At 40.0% G+C, this 20242-nt stretch overlaps 1 protein-coding gene across 1 annotated transcript in view; it reads left to right on the top strand.

The window, feature by feature from the left end:
* lamb1a (laminin, beta 1a) overlaps positions 1 to 20242 on the top strand; it is a 36118-nt gene that overhangs the window by 11463 nt on the left and 4413 nt on the right. The window contains exons 10-28 of the mRNA XM_058087927.1: positions 2296 to 2472; positions 3803 to 3915; positions 4084 to 4163; positions 4360 to 4495; positions 5110 to 5268; positions 6838 to 6965; positions 8472 to 8592; positions 9671 to 9872; positions 9956 to 10099; positions 11367 to 11598; positions 11855 to 12018; positions 13771 to 13995; positions 14895 to 15112; positions 15187 to 15283; positions 16595 to 16964; positions 17035 to 17219; positions 17487 to 17728; positions 18898 to 19104; positions 19193 to 19337. Coding sequence (XP_057943910.1) covers positions 2296 to 2472; positions 3803 to 3915; positions 4084 to 4163; positions 4360 to 4495; positions 5110 to 5268; positions 6838 to 6965; positions 8472 to 8592; positions 9671 to 9872; positions 9956 to 10099; positions 11367 to 11598; positions 11855 to 12018; positions 13771 to 13995; positions 14895 to 15112; positions 15187 to 15283; positions 16595 to 16964; positions 17035 to 17219; positions 17487 to 17728; positions 18898 to 19104; positions 19193 to 19337 — 3345 coding nt within the window. The remainder of the gene's footprint in view (positions 1 to 2295; positions 2473 to 3802; positions 3916 to 4083; positions 4164 to 4359; positions 4496 to 5109; positions 5269 to 6837; positions 6966 to 8471; positions 8593 to 9670; positions 9873 to 9955; positions 10100 to 11366; positions 11599 to 11854; positions 12019 to 13770; positions 13996 to 14894; positions 15113 to 15186; positions 15284 to 16594; positions 16965 to 17034; positions 17220 to 17486; positions 17729 to 18897; positions 19105 to 19192; positions 19338 to 20242) is intronic.

Here is a 20242-nt window from a genome sequence, read left to right as displayed (position 1 = left end):
CAGAACAAATACACATTAGCACTCAACAAGGTCATCAAATTTTACTATGAGGAGAAAGAAAAAGGCTAAAAATCCAGAATAGTTGTTAATCGTCACAGTGTGGGAGAATGTGTGCACACGCACAATAGTGTGTCCAAGGACCATCAAACAAGGTGGGACACGTGCAAACAACAAAAACATGTAAACACTGTCGGAAATAAATTAAATTACCGTATTTCTGGACTGTGAGTCAAACCTTTTTTCATAGGTTGGCTTTTCCTGCGACTTAGAAATGAAAACAAATATATATATAATTCCACAGCCACAAGAGGGCACTGTAGACTTTCACACTGATATCTCCAACTCCTTAACAATTCAATATTTAAACAGTAGACGTTAGCTTACAAAGACAACTGAGACACAACACAAATGCTCCCCAAAAGAAAATCATATTCTGCAGACTACAAACTTCAAGTAGTGAAATGTGCAGCTGAAAACAGTCATCGAGCAGCAGAGAGAAAGTTTGGAGTAAGTGAGAAACTTGTTAGGCGCTTGCCTAAAGCGGAGGCTACTCTTACTGCCATGAAGAAAACAAAACAGTTACTGTACTTAAAACACTTTGGAGCGACTTATAGTCCAGAAAATACAGTAAATTAAATAATGGCCCATACTTCTAATCTTGATATGCATTTACATACAATTTGATGTATGTATTCTTGTATTTTTAAAGTGCTTTAGTTTTTTTTTGGCATCCTGAAAGTTTTCCACGGCCTAGTTCGGTCCCACCCACGGACTGGCACCGGGCCACAGCCCAGGGTTTAGGGAGCACTGATTTAAGGCATAAATAAAACCCATGCTCGTGTGTTGCAATGCATTGTTCCAGATGTACAGAAACTGACATTGAGGTTTTTAAATTTAGGTTTTATTATTATGATGATAATGTTATTGTTTTGTCTGTTGTGAGTAATTCAAACCGGCAATAAAACCCTTTTGTTCTGGTTATCAAGTCTTGTAACTGTCACCTACTGATACTTACTGGTAAGTGTAGAATACTGCATATCACAATTTGAACTAGAAAAGCACTTGGAGAGCGCAGACCTCTGCCAAGTGCCATAGTTCCTCCCATATTGTGATTCACAACATAAATATTAGTCTTACATTCATTTTACGTACATATTTACATTGCTAATGTTAGCATATATTCTAACACGTAGCATAGTAGTGCAAAGTGTTTATATCTGTGTCTAGTTATGAAAATGGATAAAATTTGTACTATGCTAATGTTAGTATGCTAGCAATGCTAAAGTGCTAATGTTTGCATGCTCATACCTAGCACGATAATGCTCAGTCTTTATATAAGTGTCCTATACTTGGGAAAATGGTTAAAAATGCTACCATGCTAAAATTAACATGCTAAATGTTGATTCTGTAGAATCCACTATCAAATATGCACATGATCTTTATTGGATCTAGAACAGGGGTGGGCAAACTTTTTGACTCGCGGGCCGCATTAATTTAACAAAATTGACGGGGGGGGGGGGATTATGTAGTATTTTACACGTAACAGTCCATTTTTACACCTATATTTTTACACATATTTTACATGTAAAAGTGTCATGCAATCTGCTATATGTGCACTTTGAAATCATTTATTTGATGTAAAGTGTGTTATAAATGTATTATTATTATTATTGTTATTTTATTAGAATTATTATTATTAGTTATAGTAATGTTATTATATTATTATTATTATTTTGTTAATAATAATAATATTACTACCATTATTATATTAATATTATTATTTATTATTATTAACAACAATATTAATCTAATAGTAGTATTATTATCATTATTGACAACATTATTATTATTATTATTATTATTATTATTATTATTATTATTATTATTATTATTATTATTATTATTATTATTATTATTATTATTATTATTATTATTATTATTATTATTATTATTATTATTATTATTATTGTGCTTGTGCTCCTTTTTCCAGGAGTATTTTGTAACAGACCACATCAAATAACGAAATTGATAAAGCAGCTACCTCAACCATCAAAAAGTTGGCCCAAGCCACGATGCCAGGTTATGTGTTGAGTTTAAATGAAATACTTTGGAAAAAACAGGCGGGCCATATTGAAACACTTGGCGGGCCGGATGTGGCCCCCGGGCCGTAGTTTGCCCACCCCTGATCTAGAAGGTTCAACAAAATCTTTACTTATTCCATTAAGGGTGAGTACATTCATGTGTTTAACTTTGTGCTTCAACAAACCAAATATTGTCCTCTTTTTTTCTTGGTAGCCTGCAGTTGTGACCCCCTGGGCTCCCAGTATGGAGGACTCTGTGATGGGAGGACAGACATTCGAGTCGGACTCATTGCTGGTCAGTGCCGCTGCAAAGCCAATGTGGAGGGTGAACGCTGCGACCGCTGCAAACAAGCGTACTACGGACTCAGTGATGACACTGAAGGCTGCGAGGGTAAGAGAGGAATCTGACTGGATGGATGGCATCCACACACAAACACCCTACTTTGGGTGTAACTAATATCACACCTGCCAACTCTGCATGAATTTTGGCCCTTGAATATGCTTGTATGCTTTCTTGCTGCTCTTCAGGTAGGATGCTAACATTGTTTTATTTATCTCACCAACTGATACTACTTACGGAGACAGCGTTGGGTAATACTGCTGAACCCATAGCTACTGTACCTAGTCGCTTGTGCCACTCCATGTCGTGCCTCTTCAGAAATGCTCTGGCATCCTCCCAGGAGGGGTGCCCCCCTGAATTCAATAAAAAAATTAAAACAGTATAATTGAGAAGAACATAAGTAGTTTTAAAAGTAGTTTTGTAATGAATATGACCGAGAGAAGGTTCATCAATATTAATGCAATGTGTGCATGACTTGAAGTGAAGAAAGTATAGAAGTCGCTGCATTGGCTCCCCGTCCGCTTCAGGATGGATTTTAAGATTCTCTTACTGGTTTTTAAATGTCTTAACGGCCTTGCACCTTCTTATTTATCTGATCTGCTTTTACCATATCAACCCCCGCGGACCCTGCGGTCCTCCGGCTCTGGCCTTTTAACAATACCAAAACCCAGGACGAAAACCCACGGTGAGGCAGCATTTAGCCACTATGGCCCCCACCTGTGGAACAGCCTGCTGTTGATATTTTAAAAAAAGATTAAAGACACACCTTATAAATCAGGCTTTTAACTCATATTTTTAAACTTCAACTCTTTTGTTTTTATCTTTTTCGTCCTATTTTATGCTTTTAGTTTTTAGCTTTTAACTCCAGTATTTCCTCAGTGGGGGTCCTCCACACTGGGGGCTGTGTCGGGTCTGCTGAGGGGGTGCAATCCTTGGGTCCCTTCGACCCGGCCGGCTCGGGGTTCCTCCCTTTAATGTGGGGGTCCGCCCGTCTGTCGGAGTCAGGGGGCCCGGGTGCTGGTCCCCCGATGGCACGGCCTGCAGCTCCTCCCAGTGTGGACGGCCCCAAAGGTGGCGTTTCCTTGATCCTCAGTGCCATGCCATGTCTCCCTACTGTGTGTGATTGTGTGTGTGCGTGGGTGTGTGTGTGTGTGTGTGTCTACTATGGAGGGTGTGAGGGAGGGGCTTTCTTAGTATTTGTTTTTCCTTTTAATTGTGGTAATTGTTTTTAATTCTGTAAAGCACTTTGTGTTGAAGGTCTTTGGTCTACAAATTTCCCCACCGAGGGACGAATAAAGGCATATCTTAATCTTTGCAGGAAAAGTGCTGTACAAATAAAGTTGATTTGATTTGATTCAGACATATTGTCATGGTGTTTCAGCCTGTACCTGCAGCCTGCTTGGAACAGTTCCAGGAGGGAATCCTTGTGACAGTGAGACAGGAAAGTGCTTCTGTAAACGACTGGTGACAGGTCGAGACTGTGAACAGTGTGTGGTGAGTTAGACAACCGAAACATCAAAAAATGCGACAGGACATTGACAATCCATGAGAAACTGTGAGAGTCAATTTTATGTGCCGTTAAGTGTGATGAGCTTGAATGAAACAAGGTGGGATGTCATAAATGCTAACATCTGTTCTGTGTGTGTGTGTGTGTGTGTTCAGTCTGAACACTGGGGTCTTAGTAATGACATGGATGGCTGCAGACCATGTGACTGTGACCTGGGCGGAGCAATTAATAACCAGTGAGTTCATACATCATCTAATAATCCTTTTATTAACTGCTAACATGTAATTAGCATGAACTGCTGGATACAGGTAAGACATTCATATTGTCAGTGATCATACAAATTGGCTGATTCACTATGCAATTTGTACGCACAGATTTAAATAGACCACATGACACTGGTTTGAACGCAACATCGTTGGCATGTTTGGTAGGTGCGATCAGCTGAGCGGTCAGTGCATCTGCAGAGATCACATGTTCGGCCGCCGTTGTGACCAAGTTGAGTCAGGATTCTACTTCATTGCTCTCGACCACTACACCTACGAGGCAGAAGATGCCAACTTTGGACCCGTGAGTCACCATTGCCATGATGTCTCAGTAGATGTGCCTAATTATACTTTCTTCATAATAAAACCTGGGCTTGAAAGGCTTGCTAGAAAATAACAATAAATAACATTCTTGTGCATATCCACAGGGAGACTTTGATGGTTAAAATATACTGTATGTGAAACTATACTTTGCTACTGCATAAGAGTAAACAAAAATACTAATAAATAATAAAGACGCATCTCGTCTCATCCACCTGTCCTAGACCGTTTCACCGGGAAAATGGATGTGATTTGGAAAGTACTTACACAAGTACTATACAATATGTACTGTGTTTACTGTGTGGTTTATATTTGAAATCCCTTTCAATGTGATTTATTTTTGTCTGGTGCATTTCTGCTCTCACTTGCTATCATACAGTTTTTAGGTTCTTCATCCTTCATCCTTTTTTTCCACACCCGATACCCTACACACGTTTACCGCAAAATACAGGGGTGAAACCGGTCTTGCAAAACTACACAAAAAGATTGTTTGATAAAAGATACTCAAGTTTTATCCATAGCAAATTTTTTTAATACAGCAGTATTTCTTCACTGAAAGGTGGTTTTGATGCTTGCCTAATGAGTTTGGTTTCTTAGGGTGTGGTGATGGTTTCGAGGCCCCACCCTCACGACCACAGCCCCACCTGGACAGGTATTGGCCTGGTTAACGTCCCCGAGGGAGCCTTCCTGGAATTCACGATTGATAACATTCCTCACTCGATGGAGTACGACATTCTCATCCGTTATGAGCCTCAGGTAGGATACAGTATGAAATGTGAAACTCCTGTCTTGGCTAATGGCCCATTTGATTGAGCTTTTATAGCAAAATGAATACAGCGTTCCATCCTTCATCACTCATTTAACTGCAGCAAGTCCGATTTTTTTCAGCAACCTATTTAGTATAGCTGAAAATGTCACTAATGTGTGTCATTTTTCTGCAAACCGACTGGAATTTTGAAATTTTGAAAAGTCATAGGAACCCAGCACATGTTTGTTACCTGTTATTACCTTTGCCAAGCACAGTGAAAAGCACCATCGTTTGTCTGTTTGTGATCAAAATAACTTCAAAATTCTCATGGATTTGAGAATGGATTTGGATGACATTTTCAGGAATTGTCTGAAATGGGACAGGGAAATACTGATTACATTTTGGGGATGGTCTAAAATTCTAATTTTTTCCAAAATTCACCCTTTCCCCCACAACTCATTATTATTATTATCTGCTACTACTGCCACATTTCTCAACCAATTCAAGTAATTCCAACATCAACTCAATCAACATTTGTTCTTGGAATGCAAAATGTTCGACTTCTAGCTGCTCCCACATTTCTCAGCCCATTCATCCAACATCAAAGCATTCAACTAATAAGGAAATTCATGCCATTTTCCACATATCAAGAAGTCACACTTTTTGTGACATTGCCATTTTTTGGAATGCAAAATGCCTTTGATCTCAAGAGTTCATATCCAACTGATTCAGATTGTTTAGCCTTCCCAGTACTTTGTACTATCATGCTAGGTGTTAGCAAAAAAAAGCAATACACTTACATTTTTCTAGAGTATTTAACATGGTAATTTGGAATGTCAAGAGCTTTTATTGTAAATAAAATATAAAAATATATATAAATATATAAAATATATATTATTCATTAATTCATTCATTCATTTTCTACCGCTTTTCCTCACGAGGCTGGGGGTGCTGGAGCCTATCCCAGCTGTCTTCGGGCGAGAGGCGGGTTACACCCTGGACTGGTGGCCAGCCAATCCCAGGGCACATATAGACAAACAACCATTCACACTCACATTCATACCTATGGACAATTTGGAGTCGCCAATGAACCTAGCTGTGTGGCCTGCGCACAATCCACCGTGCAAACTGCCAACACTATATCTAATAATAATAATAATAATGGAAGTTTCAAATTTTCAAGAAAAAAGTTTGTCTATGATAGAAGGAAACGAGCTGGCTACTGCGACCCAGCTCACTTCTCACGCCATGACACCGGAAATGATAAACATCAGAGGACAGCTGTGCCCGTACTCCGGTTTCCTCCCACATTCCAAAAACATGCTAGGTTAATTAGCCACTCCAAATTGTCCATAGCTATGAATGTGAGTGTGAATGGTTGTTTGTCTATATGTAACCAGTCCATGTACCCCGCCTCTCGCCCGAAGTCAGCTAGGATAGGCTCCAGCATACCTCCACGACCCGAGTCAGGATAAGCGGCACAGAAAATGGATGACTGGATGCATAATGTATTTCAGCGTCAAAACAACACCTACAAGGTTTTGTTCAGTCATATTCATGCATATGTGTTCCTTCAGCTGCCTGACCAATGGGAGGAGGTTTTGATGACAGTGATGAGGCCAGGACCAATCAGAGCAGATAGTCGTTGTATAAATACTGTGCCAGATGATGACCACCAGATGACTTCACTTCACCCTGGATCACGGTAATCTTTGTTACCTCCGGCAAGCGCAAGTTGCAAGCGCGGCTCGATGTTTGGTTTGTCTGTGTTAAAAAAAACTTTTCATTTCAGGAATTGTCGCAATCGCAATGGAATTTGGAAGAACTCATTTCATTTTGGGGTTGATCCAAAATTCTAAATTTGACCAAAATTCCTCCTTGTCCCTAAAACCTGCAACTACTGCCACATTCCTCAATCGATTCAGCTCATTCCAACATCAACTCGAGCTACTTCCACATTTCCCAACCCATTCAGACAGTTGCAACGTCTCAACATTCAACTAATTCAGTATCGGCATCACGAGCGGCCAAAGCCACAATTAGAATCGCAAGATGCAGAGAAGCAAAGCTTATGTCACACATATATTACAATATTATGCAATACAAAACCACAAAAATCCATAACAAAAACAAAGTTGCTTGGCCTAGTCACAGAAAAAAACCTAAACTAAAATTATTGCTAGACACGAGGATACAACAAACAAACAACAAAACGTTGCTGAGAACCCAGCAGGAAAAAATACACAAAAATACTAACTAAGGTCAAGGACAGTACATAATGCTGGGAGAAGCATGTAGCAGGCATGGATGCAGGAAGACAATCTGGCACAAATAAGAGCAGGGCTAAGTAGTCCAAGCATAATTGGCAACAGGGGTGTGTAATGAATAATAATGTAATGTACTGCAACAAATGACCAGCAGAGGGCAGCAAAGCAGCACCACCGCTCATGACATTCATGCAATTTTCCTCATACCAAGAATTCCCACTTTTCTTGACATCACATTACTTCACATTTTTGAAATGCAAAATGCCTTTGATGCCATCTGGGTTATTGTTATTATTGTTATGTTATTTAATTTTTTTTCCGGGGGAGGGTCTATTTTAAATTTCACTCAAATACAAATACAAATACTTGTCTGACCTCAACAAATACAAATACGGGCTGCATTGCACACCCCTAAAATATAAAGATATATCAAATATTGTAAATGGTTTTCAAACTAATTGTAGTCAATATGTGCATAAATAATAAGCTATATAGCATACGAAGTATATACATTTATATTACATATTACTGTGCCATATAATGCAGAAAATACGGTTTCTCCTCGACCAGAACTCGGCTCATGGGACTAAGTGGGGGGTTAAGTCACAGTTGATGCACTAAACTGCTGATAGGGATGTCGTACAAATTTTTGTCAAAAAAATCCCAATTATCCTTTTAATGAACTTTGAACTTTTCATGAATTTTTTTATTAACTAATTGTAACACTCTATGAAAGCAGAATTGACAGAATGCGATAAGTTTGAGGAAATGCGTCAATTAATTAGCAATAGTTGTGTCTTGCCTCAGTTTGAATTGTTCATGTAGCTTGATCTTCTTTCTTCCCAAATGCTCATTTGAATGAATTCTGACTTTTGTTTTGGCTCTTGATTGATTGCCATATCTTGCATTGTTATCATGTCCATTTGTTCTTTGTGCGTCCTCAGACATGTGGCCCTTCCAAGACCGGTGTGTTTTGAATCTGGTCTGAACTACACCATCCGCCTTAGTCTGCCTTTGTACTCCGCCCTCAGTGATGTTCAATCTCCATACACGCTTGTTGATTCGGTGAGAAAACCTTAACCTTTGGGATCAGATTTGAATACTAGAAGACCATAACGGACACTGCTATTATAGATTATTTTTTTATTGTCAGATGAGACCTTAAAGGGTCAATGGCATGATTTGATCAACTTTGTTTAAATATGTTATATGTTGTTTGTAATTGGGTTCTACATTGTTCTTTTTTTGAAAGTGAACGGTAAATTAGCAAAAATTCCTTTTTCATACAACAATAACAAATTTGTAAATTGTAAATTGTTATTTCCGGAAGTGACTTAAGTGACACCTCTCACCGACACGTACGGGGCAAAGGATGTTTCTAGTGAAGGTTTGAGAAATATGTATGTCAATAGCTTTTCGAGGAGAAACATTAGGAAATTAAATAGAGAACATGGACTTAAGTCCTGAGTCATGGAGATGAAGATTGGTTGCCTTTAAAATACAGAATTATTCTGGCGTGCTTATCCTTAGCCCTCGCACCCCACCATCAACATATTGTTGTGAAAAGATGTTCATATCACGTATAATGCTTTGCAGCCTTGTTGCTACGGTGGAATAGTGTTTACAAAACATTATGCAAACAAGACATGACTTACTCTGTTCATGAAATATACTGTTCCAACAACGGAATAGCATTCTTTTTCAAAATAGATTTGGCTTTTAAGCCAAATATTTATTGTAAAGGTGGGCTTCCACCTGTCTCTCTGCATTTGCTTGGCCCATTTTAGTCTCTTTTGGAAAAGAAAACATGTGAACATCCAGCAGCAACACAAGTTTTGGCAGGATTACTATTTTGAGAAAAAATATTTCGAACAAAGTCGGTGTCGGTGTTTGTTTACTCTGCTTTTGCCGAGAGGTGTTACTCCGCTGATGTCACTTCCAGAGATGATGCAAGGAGTAGGCCACGCCTACCGTCGTGAAGGATAAGTCTCAACCTCTAAAAAAAACAAGCGACGTGGAACATAGTAATAAACAAAGCAAACTGTAGCCATCATGTCAGGGATCCTTTAATTACGAGTGTGACCACAAAGGTTGAAACAAAACTCCTTCAGGTTTGAGAACCGGCACATCTTCTTCTTGTCAGATTGTGCTGATGCCTCACTGTAAGAACTTGGACCTGTTTACTGCCTCGGAAGGAGGCGAAGCTGGCGAAAATCGTGGATGGGAAACATTTCAGCGTTATCGGTGTTTGGAGAACAGCCAAAGCGTGATCAAGACACAGACGACCGAAATTTGCAGAAACTTTATCTTTAGCATTTCTGCAATGCTACACCAGGGAGCTAAAGGTACGAGTATGACAGGAGACTGGTGATGTTGAGTAAAATTCACAATCAAAAGATCAGAATGTAGACTTATCTGAATTTTTCAGAATGCCAGTGTGACCCACAAGGATCTCTAAGCACAGTGTGCGACCCAAATGGAGGCCAGTGTCAGTGCCGCCGTCACGTCATCGGCAGAGAGTGCAACAGATGTGCTCCAGCCACATTCCAGTTTGGACCAAGTGGCTGCAAAGGTATATATACATATGTATATACCCACGTATGTATGTATATGCCCACGTATGCATATACCCACGTATACATATATATACCCACAGGATATGTCACAGCTGTGTTTGTAAATGCCTAAATAATTATCTTGTCACACAGAAGGGGGCCAAAAGTCAAAACCTACTTTAGTTTTTGGGCTGAACTGGACATTACCACTTGTGTATTCAATCATTTTGACTTTTGGTCTCAATCTTGCACCCTTATAAAGAATGGTAGTGCATTTTGTCCTATATATGTACAATATTGTTTCCACTTTTAAAATGAAAATGAACACTTTAAATAAACACTTTGTCTGATTAGGTCTGCCAGGTTGGCCAACTCGATGCTATTTTCCAAACAGTCGGGCTGGAGTGTGGCACATGTGGTTTAGTTTAGCATTTAGCGGGTGTCCAAAGTGTGGCTTAGGGGCCATCAGTATCAATTGCCTTTAAGAAAATACATGTCACACAGGACAATTCCGCCATTTTACAGAGTGAAAATGTGAAAAATTGATGATGATGGTTATTATTATATGTCATCATAACAATAGTTTATTTGGTCTCAAAAATGTAAACAATAATATCCTTTAGCACCAATTTGTGACTCGGTTAACTCAATTCATTCAGTCATAGTTTTGACTGTACTTTTCTATTATGCTTTTTCCACTGTTGTGACTTACATATCTCCTGAAATATGATGCCAACTGGAGCCGGCTCATCGCTCATCTCCGTGGCTGGGTGCATACACGTCCCTCCCGCCTCTCCCCTCATCCAATCGTAAAGAACCAATCACTGTATTATGCAAATGAGCCAACACACAACATGGACTTTGTGGAAACAGAGCAAACAAAGTGAGCCATTAGACAACTAAAGATTCATATAACATTCATTGTTAAAATCTGGCTGCAGGATATATATTTATTATTTTCATACAGCTGTGTTTAATGTGACAGAGGTGGTCTACATGGTGACACGCGTTGTCTCTGATGTGCAGTCCAGTGGGCCGTGCGCGTTTAACTAAAGCCCCATAAGTCAGACTGTTACTGTATGTTCTACTGTATTATGACCTGATTTGTGCACTGATAGCTCGTGATTGATTCCGGCCAGAGAAAGAGCGGCACAGTATAAATTAGGTATCGTCCCTGAAAAAAACATTTCCCTCGATCTCTCGCGTGTATCTAAAAAAATCCATGCTGATAAGCGTGAAGGTATATCCAGAATCTGAACTGATGTTCTGTCTTTGTGTTTGCAGTATGTGACTGCGACCCTCAAGGCTCACAGACCCCGGTTTGCGATCACGTCACCGGTCAGTGTGCTTGTGTTTCGGGAGCGTATGGACGTCGGTGTAATCGCTGTCTGCCAGGCCACTGGGGCTTCCCAACTTGCCGCCCGTGCTCCTGTAATGGGCACACAGAAGACTGTGATGATCTCACTGGAGAGTGCCTCAGTTGCAGACACTACAGTACAGGACACAACTGTGACAGGTGAGTTCCAGCGCATAAGATGTTCCAAGGCAAATATACATGACTCTAGTTTACTCAATGAAAACCGATATAGCCCTTTAAGCGCCAAAGTCACAAACAAGTCACTAACCCATCTTCTCCAGAGAGTGACACCAGCTATCGACTTCAAACTCCTTTTCTATGTACTTGCCCAATAGAGTTGGTTCTGATTCTGACACGGATTCTGATCTGTTATAAATAACTCGAGAGAATCTCACCATCATTCTTTCCTGTTAAGGTGTTTGGATGGATACTACGGCAATCCCATGCTGGGTGCAGCTGACCACTGCCGCCCCTGCATGTGTCCTGACGGCCCTAGTAGTCTGCGGCAGTTTGCAAGAAGTTGTTTCCGTACCGATGATTCTCAACAAGCCTTCTGCGTCTGTGACACTGGATACAAAGGTACTTCAACATTGTATGGGAGACATCAATTGGTTTTACGTGTATACATTTTATTAGCACAGATGTACAAATAGATATATGTTTCATTTTAAAAAATGATGGTTCCCACCACAAACAGGAAAGGTGAAAAAAGCATAATTGTGTTAATATTAGGAATATCAAAGTTAACATGTTAATGACGTATTAACGGAAGTTCCCTTTAATGGCGCGGCGGAACATTTTTTGATGCGCGATTAATGTGAGCTCCTGTTTGACCTGTTTGAGTTTGACCCTCGGCCCCCACCGTAGTTTGGTTGAAGCACGGTAACTCTGTAGCCACAAGCTGGAACAAATATTGATGGCAAATGGAGAAAGAAAATAGTATTTAGATTGGTAAAGTTAGCTTCAAAGCCCTGGTAGATGGCTCTTGTAGCAAGACCAAAGTTATTTGTATCTACTGTCGCTGTGTTTGACTTATCCTGGATTCCATGGCCTGCCAGAGACTGGAGCAGTGCAGGTATTGTTTTTATTGTCATATACAGTGCTACCTTGGCATAAGAGTGGCCCAACTAACCAGTGCTTTTCACATGTTTACATCTCTCTGATGATTTTTGCATTAAACTGCCAGCTAAATTGGAGTTCCAGCTGCTATTGACGGGCTGTCAATGTGATGATCGTGGCTGAAGTCCAGTGTTTTGCTAGCGTTAGCCATTTAGCATGGAACTACCACAATGATGCACATTAGCACTCAAAGTCATCAAATCTTACCTTTATGCATTCCCACATAGTATCAGCATTTGGGAGCAAATATGAGGTGAAAGAAAAAGGGTGGAAATACATCCAAATACATCCCTCTTGCATCGGAGAACAGTGCGTCGGTGCGTTCAATGACCGTTGAAAAAGTAGGACAAATCGCACATTGCATTAAACATTCAAAAACTGTGGAAATAGTTACAGTATTGTAATACAATAATATTTACTGTAATATAATGATTAATTTCTATGTATTTCTATGTGTTTTAAAAGAGAAATGAAATAAAATAGGTTTGCAATTTGGATGAAATGTTGTATGACTATTGCCCTATGTTTTAGGTATTTTCATTTGGACATTTCATGAAGGAAAGGTGCATGGAGGCAATTCTTTAATAATAATCCTTTCTGAATCTTCCTAAATAGGCTTTTTACTCACAAACATTTAGAATCATCATATCAATATAAAAATCATCATATAAAAAAATCATAAATATGCTAATCTTATTTTGAGCTGACACAAATAAACCAAAACCAAAAGTGTGAGAGGTTTCACTTGCTCACATTTTGTATTTCTTGAATGTCTGTGGGCGAGTTTAAGAGCTAATATGCTAATAATAAAAGAAAAACAGTAATACAAAAATATGTTTGCTGACTGTTTTTTTAAATAATGGCCTTAGTTCCCCAAATTGATGTCCTTTTACATTTGATGTAATTATCGTTGTAGTTGCACATTGAATTTGAGATTTCACCTATAGATAAAAACTTATTTTCATCTGCGATTAATTGTGAGTTAACTATGGACCAAAAATGCAATTAATCACGATCAAATATTTTAATCGATCCACAGCACACAGTATGTTATTCCGCACTCAAATTCTTCCTTTAACTATTTTTACTTTGCTCCATTTTTAAGCTCACTGTCACATCGCAATTAAATACAATATCGTGGAAAAATTCATGAATTTCAGAAATTGAGAAATATAACTACAGAAATTGAGGTAAAGGAATTTTTCTTTTCAGGTGCTCGATGTGATGAGTGCTCCCCTGGTTACTATGGAAACCCTGATGTGGGCGGAGGGTCGTGCCAGCCCTGCCAGTGCAACAACAACATTGATATGCTGGACCCACAATCCTGTGACGTCCGAACTGGCGAGTGCCTTCGCTGCCTGTACCACAGTGAGGGGGATTCCTGTGAATATTGCATGCTGGGATACTATGGCAATGCCCTACTGCAGGACTGCAAGAGTAAGTTGATTTCACTGCACGTGGAATTTTTTGAGAATTTCAGTGGAGGTCACACTTTTGTTTGGCTATTATTCAAATGCCTTATGTTTTCTAAAAGTATCTTTTGAATAGTGATGAGGTTATGAGTAGGGATCGACCGATTGACCGATCGATGTGTCAGAGCTATAGAATTATGTCAGAATTTTGCTTTCAGATTGTGAATATGCAACTTGTAATAACTAACTAATAAGTGTTTTGGTTTTGTTCAATGCATGGAATTTATGTTTCGACTTTAACTACACCACAGGTGAAAGGTTTCACAAGTGAACCTTTTTTTGTTGTTTTTGTAGTACTACTCTTCTTGATAGAGTGGAACACCGGAATGACACGTGATTACCAGCTTTAGCCATCATCTTCACAAGTCTTTAGCTTTGGTTCGAGGGTTGATTGGCACATTTCAGACGTGTGTATCTCTGGGACAAAGACATCCTGCCCTTCCTTGTGGGTGTGATGGCTGGACATTCCCGTGTTTCTGTTTATGATTGTGGATAATTGGAACAGAACGCGGGCCTTCAAGCATCTGGAAATTGAACCAGACTTGTGGAACTCTTGTGGAGCTTTCTTTTGATTTTCCAATAATGTCAAAGAAGAAAGCTGCAAACATGTGCAGGCGTACCTCCAACTAACTCTTGTCAGTTATCAGAATCTTCCGAAGCCATGTCGTTCTCCTGTGGGCTTCTCTGCATAAAATCATTGACAGCCCTAATTCTGACACATTGTATGTTTTGAAAGCAGCTTCATTGTTGGTTTTATTGCACTTCCGGTTCTTGTTTCCACATAGACGCTAACGAGGACGTTTGGAGAGAGAGAGAGAGAGAGAGAGTTGCAGTTACTGATTATTACCTTGCTGTATTCCACAGAGTGCATTTGTCATCCACTGGGCAGTGATTCCACCAGCTGTCCATCATCAGGTGACTGTCACTGTGACCGCGCTAGTGGTCAGTGCCAGTGTCTCCCCAATGTGATTGGCCTGCGCTGTGACCGTTGTGCGCCTGACACGTGGAACATGGCAAGCGGTAGCGGCTGCCAGGCTTGTGACTGCGACGCTAAGCATTCCTACGAGACGTCGTGCAATGAGGTAAGCGGTGCTGCTATCCAAAATCGGTTGTTGCAGCTAAACATGATGTCAGAACACAGAACTTATTTCCACAGATCAGCGGTCAGTGTTCATGTAGGCCAGGTTTTGGAGGCAGGACATGCAGAGAGTGTAGAGAGCTGTTCTGGGGAGACCCGGAGGTCCAATGTCATGGTAGGTGAACATGTCATTTTCATTATGGTATTACGGTAATTCTCTGACACTTCGACTCTGACATAGATTGGGGAAAATAAGTATTTGCTGATTTTATATGTATACCTCCTTAATAATGCCTGAATGTATGTAGCTGCATATAAAATAATATTTCATGTGTTTTTGCCTTTAAGAAATGTTGACATGTTAATTATTAATAACACAGTAATGTGCAGCGTTGCTGCTTTTTGGTCGACAGTTCATTGGATGGATTAAAATGCACAAGAATTCCGAACACTGTACATAGAAAATGGATGTATCGATGATTTCTGTAATGCTTTACTTTAAAATGTCCACAGAAAAATGTCTATGACTTTATTCCCACAATATTTTAATTTCATTACAATAATATTATAACTTTTCCCCATCCTAATATTGCAACTTTACTTAGTTTTGTTGTTTCTTACAACATTTTTAAAACACTTTTTTTCAAATCTAAGTTATTACAATGAAATTATTTTTTCCATAATATTAAATTATTATTATTATTATTATGTTATAGTAATAATAGTTATTATAATTATTATAAATATTATATTTGTCATATTAAAAGTTTATTCTCATAAAATTGCAACTTTTTTTCTCTCAAAGTGGACCTATTATGCAAATTCCCGGCTTTTGTATTGAGTTGTGGACTCCAATAGAGCAGCTATACACAATAAGAAAGAAAGCTTTCAAGATCTTCCAGAATCTGCACCTATTTCAGCTGTATTTCCTTGGCTTGACGGTCTCTTTTAATTTATTCCACCCACAGCCCGCCTCCAGCCACGCCCACTAAGTTGTGATTGGGCTTACTCAGCTTGTACAGGGAACAGCTTGTATAGCTTGTGCCCAGCACGCCCATATAAGGAAGTCCGGGTCACTGTGATGTCACAGTGTTAGAAAAAAAACTCTCTGAAACCGAGCGTTCAGAGCCATCCCAAACTTCTTTAAACTTCTTTCAGGACTCACTTCCAATTGCACAAACGTCATTATATTGAAACTTTGGCATAGTTGAACATGAGAATACAACATTTTAACAACATTTATAGGTCAGAAAAGTGGGGGAAAAAAACACAAGATTTTGATTTCTACTCGTAAAATTGCAGCATTCTTTTCCCGTTTCATTGAAACTTTCTTGTAAAATCTCTTTTTGTCATTTTGACTTTATTCACGTTATATTACCATGTTATTCTCTCCCCAGAAACTCCATATAAAATGTTAAATGAAAGTGTTATTGTAGTAAGAATCCATCGGTTCCCAGTCTAAAGCCATGTGTGGTTCTTTCATCAGCATGTGACTGTGATCCTCGTGGGATCGCTCAGCAGCAATGCAACAGAAACAACGGTCACTGTGCATGTGAAGAAGGCGTGTCCGGACCACGCTGCGACACATGCGCCCGTGGGTTCTCTGGTACCTTCCCTAACTGCAAGCGGTGCCACCAGTGCTTCTCGGAATGGGATGCTGTCGTTGGGCAGCTCACAAATCAGACACACCGCCTTGCAAACAAGGTGAATGCTATCAAAGCTAGCGGAGTCGCTGGACCCTACAGAAAACCGATTGATATCATGGAGAGGAGCGCCTCCGACATCTACGCCATCCTGAACCAGAACCCCGCCTCTCAACCACTAAGCGAGATCCAGCAGCTCCTACAAGAGGCTAGGTGAGAATGGATTTGTCTGAACTGACTAGCTTTAATATGTCAAAGCTAACCAATGACATGTGTCCGTCAGTGACTTGATGGAGGGTCTTAGCCAGTCACTGAATGACACTGAAAGGACGCTGCTCGACGTGCAGGAAGATGACAACATCATGGAGAATGAACTGAAATTGCTGACGGCGCATGCTCAGAAACTGGAGCAGACAGTTCAGGACATTTTGGATCAGGTTGAGTTCATTAAGAACTCCGACATCAGAGGTGAGAGAACTGACACGTTCTGTACAGCGGGGATTTGAGTATTTGATGCCCAGAATTTAGGAACGCCACAGTATTTATTAACCGCATGATGCTGCAATTTCAGCCAAATTCCAATTTTGTGCTTTTCATCAGCTTTCATTAAAGGGAGATCACGATACCCAGATCCCATTTTTATGCCAGCATTAGGCCCATAATTAATTATTAGGTGTTTATTCTTCTTCTTCTTCTTATTAGTGATTATTTCAATGTGTATTTCTGTGTTGACAGGCGCTGCAAACAGTGTTAGTAAGTACTTCCTGCAGTCTCAGGCGGCTGAAGGTCAAGCAAATGCCTCAACTATTGACGCTGACAGTCCTGTGGAGAACTCTGCTAAACTACGGGAACTCACTGGGGACAAGATGAACCAAACCAGGGACAAGTTCCTCAGGAGACACACTGAGCATGCTCAGAGACTGGATGAACTGGCTGGACAAATACAGACTTTGGACCTGACAGAGCTCAGCCACAAGGTACAGATGCCGGCGAGGGTCTTCAAGTCTTAGTTGGACGAGATGGCAGGAAACATCTGGGAGCGCGTCGCAGAGTCTGGCCAGCATCTGGTTGGTGTGGGAGGAGAAATATGTGATTATTCGGCTAAGCACATTTTTGTATGTTTTGTCATACAATCATTTATTCAGCCAAAAATCCCCACCACCACCAACTCGGAGTTAATTAGATTGTACGCGATTTATCACGCAACAAGGAAATCAGATGTTGCAGCTGCAGAAAGACACAAAAAGCACACTAAAACCAAAAACCTGGACATGTAAGATAGCAAGAAAAGCCAATATAAACATATAAACAAGACCAAAAAACGAGCTATACTTACTGCGTTATTCAAGTGTTGACTTACCAAAGATGTGTTTTTGCACTCGAGGCAAAAAGAGGTGATGCGTTAACCGTTCACTAATGGATGTCATTTGTAGTGCAGTGAAAACAGCCAGACGTTTGCAGAAGTGCATTTAACAAAAGCTCAGCATATGAATTTGAATGGAAAATAAAAACATACAGTATATGACAGCAAGGAGGAAGCTGAACATGGGATTGTAGCACGCAGATGCTTTTAATAGTTTCATTCCAAATGTGAAATTGTTTTGATTCAAAACAACCAAATTGTGTGTCGTTTACATTTGCGTCAAAGGGAAAAGTTACGCTTGAAATGTATCCTATCACAAAAAGCTGGTTTTGTCCCTTTTTTAAACAGGAATTTTATTTTCCTGAAACTTATTTATGTGCTCACTGCTGATTACAAAAAAAAAAAAAACGAAAAAATGTAGAAACAAACTTTTTTGCTGATGAAAGACAGGAGTTGAATCATTCATTTGGTAGGTTCCAGAGAATATACGTATTCCATAGAATATCGCCATATAGCCATGGAACCCGATATTCTGTGTTCTTTAAAGATCAGTCAAAATCATCTAAAACGATACTGGAGGGGTTGTCTGTATTGAATGAGACATGTCCCATATCAACAAATATGATTGATGGACGATTGATAGCTTTAAGACGAGATGAAGTGGCATCCCTGTTCTGTCATGAGACCCAGACAAGGTGCTGGAGTCTGAATGGATAAAGCCAACCCTTCACTGAGGTTGCTCTTTGTGTGTAAATGTTAATTTGATCTTTTATGGCTCTCCAGACATGCGGGAATCCAACAAGTCAGAAGTCATGTTGGTTGTCCGCCTGCGGGGGTCTCGGCTGTGTGAACGCAGAAGGTGGTCCTCAGTGTGGAGGGGAAGAATGTGATGGTGTGTTGACAAAAGTTCATTCCAGCTGGCAGAAGGCTGGTGACACTGAACAGGACATATTACATGCCATGGGGAAGGTGGACAAACTTGCAAAGATGGTGAGACCCCAGTCCATGATGTTAAAACTTCAGATACTTTTTATGATTGTGCTCCTTCCGGACTATATATGTTATATAACATCCTCAGGTGTCAGCACTCAAACAACAGGCAGATGATGCGAAAATGAGTGCTCACGACATCCTTATGAAGACCAACAAGACCAAACACAAAGTTGACCGGAGCAACAAGGACTTGAGGACCCTCATCAGACAGATTAGAGACTTCCTCACACGTACGTACGTCTTGGATTTCTTTGTTTCTCGGTTTTTGTTATCTGTGTCATTGTGTAGTTATTATTATATAAAAATTATTTATAGATTTTTTTGTGTTATCCCATTTTAAGAATACAAAAAACACCTTCACAAACAAGTTAGACTCAGTGGGGGAAATATGTATTTGACCCCAATGTCTACTACTAGTTCAACATTGTATCATTTTAATGAAATATTCATTTTGACAGTGAAAGACAGAATATGGAATTCACTTTAAGCAAGATATCAAAACTAACCATCAAGGCCAGATGTTAAATATAATCCTGCTAGTGTTTCCTAGCCTCCTACCAGCTTGGCATGCCTTGAACACATCACGAGGAAGGCATCAAGGAGGCCACCTTAACTGGCTCCTCTCAATGTGAATGACCTGTGTCTCTACTCTGAGGCTCTCCTGGGTGGAGGAGGGGGATGATACTTGGGACTGTCTCCCAGTCAACAGATTATTGATCTGATCAGATGCTCTAATCACCTTCTTGTCTACCAGCACCGTGCCCTCTTCTCTCAAAACCGCCTCGGTCACTCCAATACTCAAAAAAATCTGGTCTCGAGCCCCATGTTCTGTTTCTTCCAGCACTTTCAGTCAGGTTTTCAGCCCTGAACCAGCTCTCGTTCCTATCTCCAATGACCCCCCCTTTGCAGCAGACTCTGGCCTTCTCTCCATTCTCGTCCCCCTTGGCCTTTTTTGTTATTTTGGCATCCACTTTCATTGCTATGCTGATGACACCCAGATCGATATCTCAACCAAGCCCTCCTTCTTCAAGCCATCACTAACTGGATGTCCATCAATATGCTCAAACTAAACTGTAAGAAAAGTCAAGTTCTACTTGTAGGCTCTAAGTCATGACTCTCCACTATTCAAATTGAT

The sequence above is a fragment of the Doryrhamphus excisus genome, chromosome 11 (genome assembly GCF_030265055.1).
Source record: "Doryrhamphus excisus isolate RoL2022-K1 chromosome 11, RoL_Dexc_1.0, whole genome shotgun sequence".
Classification (NCBI taxonomy): Eukaryota; Metazoa; Chordata; class Actinopteri; order Syngnathiformes; family Syngnathidae; genus Doryrhamphus; species Doryrhamphus excisus.
Note: the sequence above shows the minus strand (reverse complement) of the source record. Positions and strands in the feature narration are given on the sequence as shown.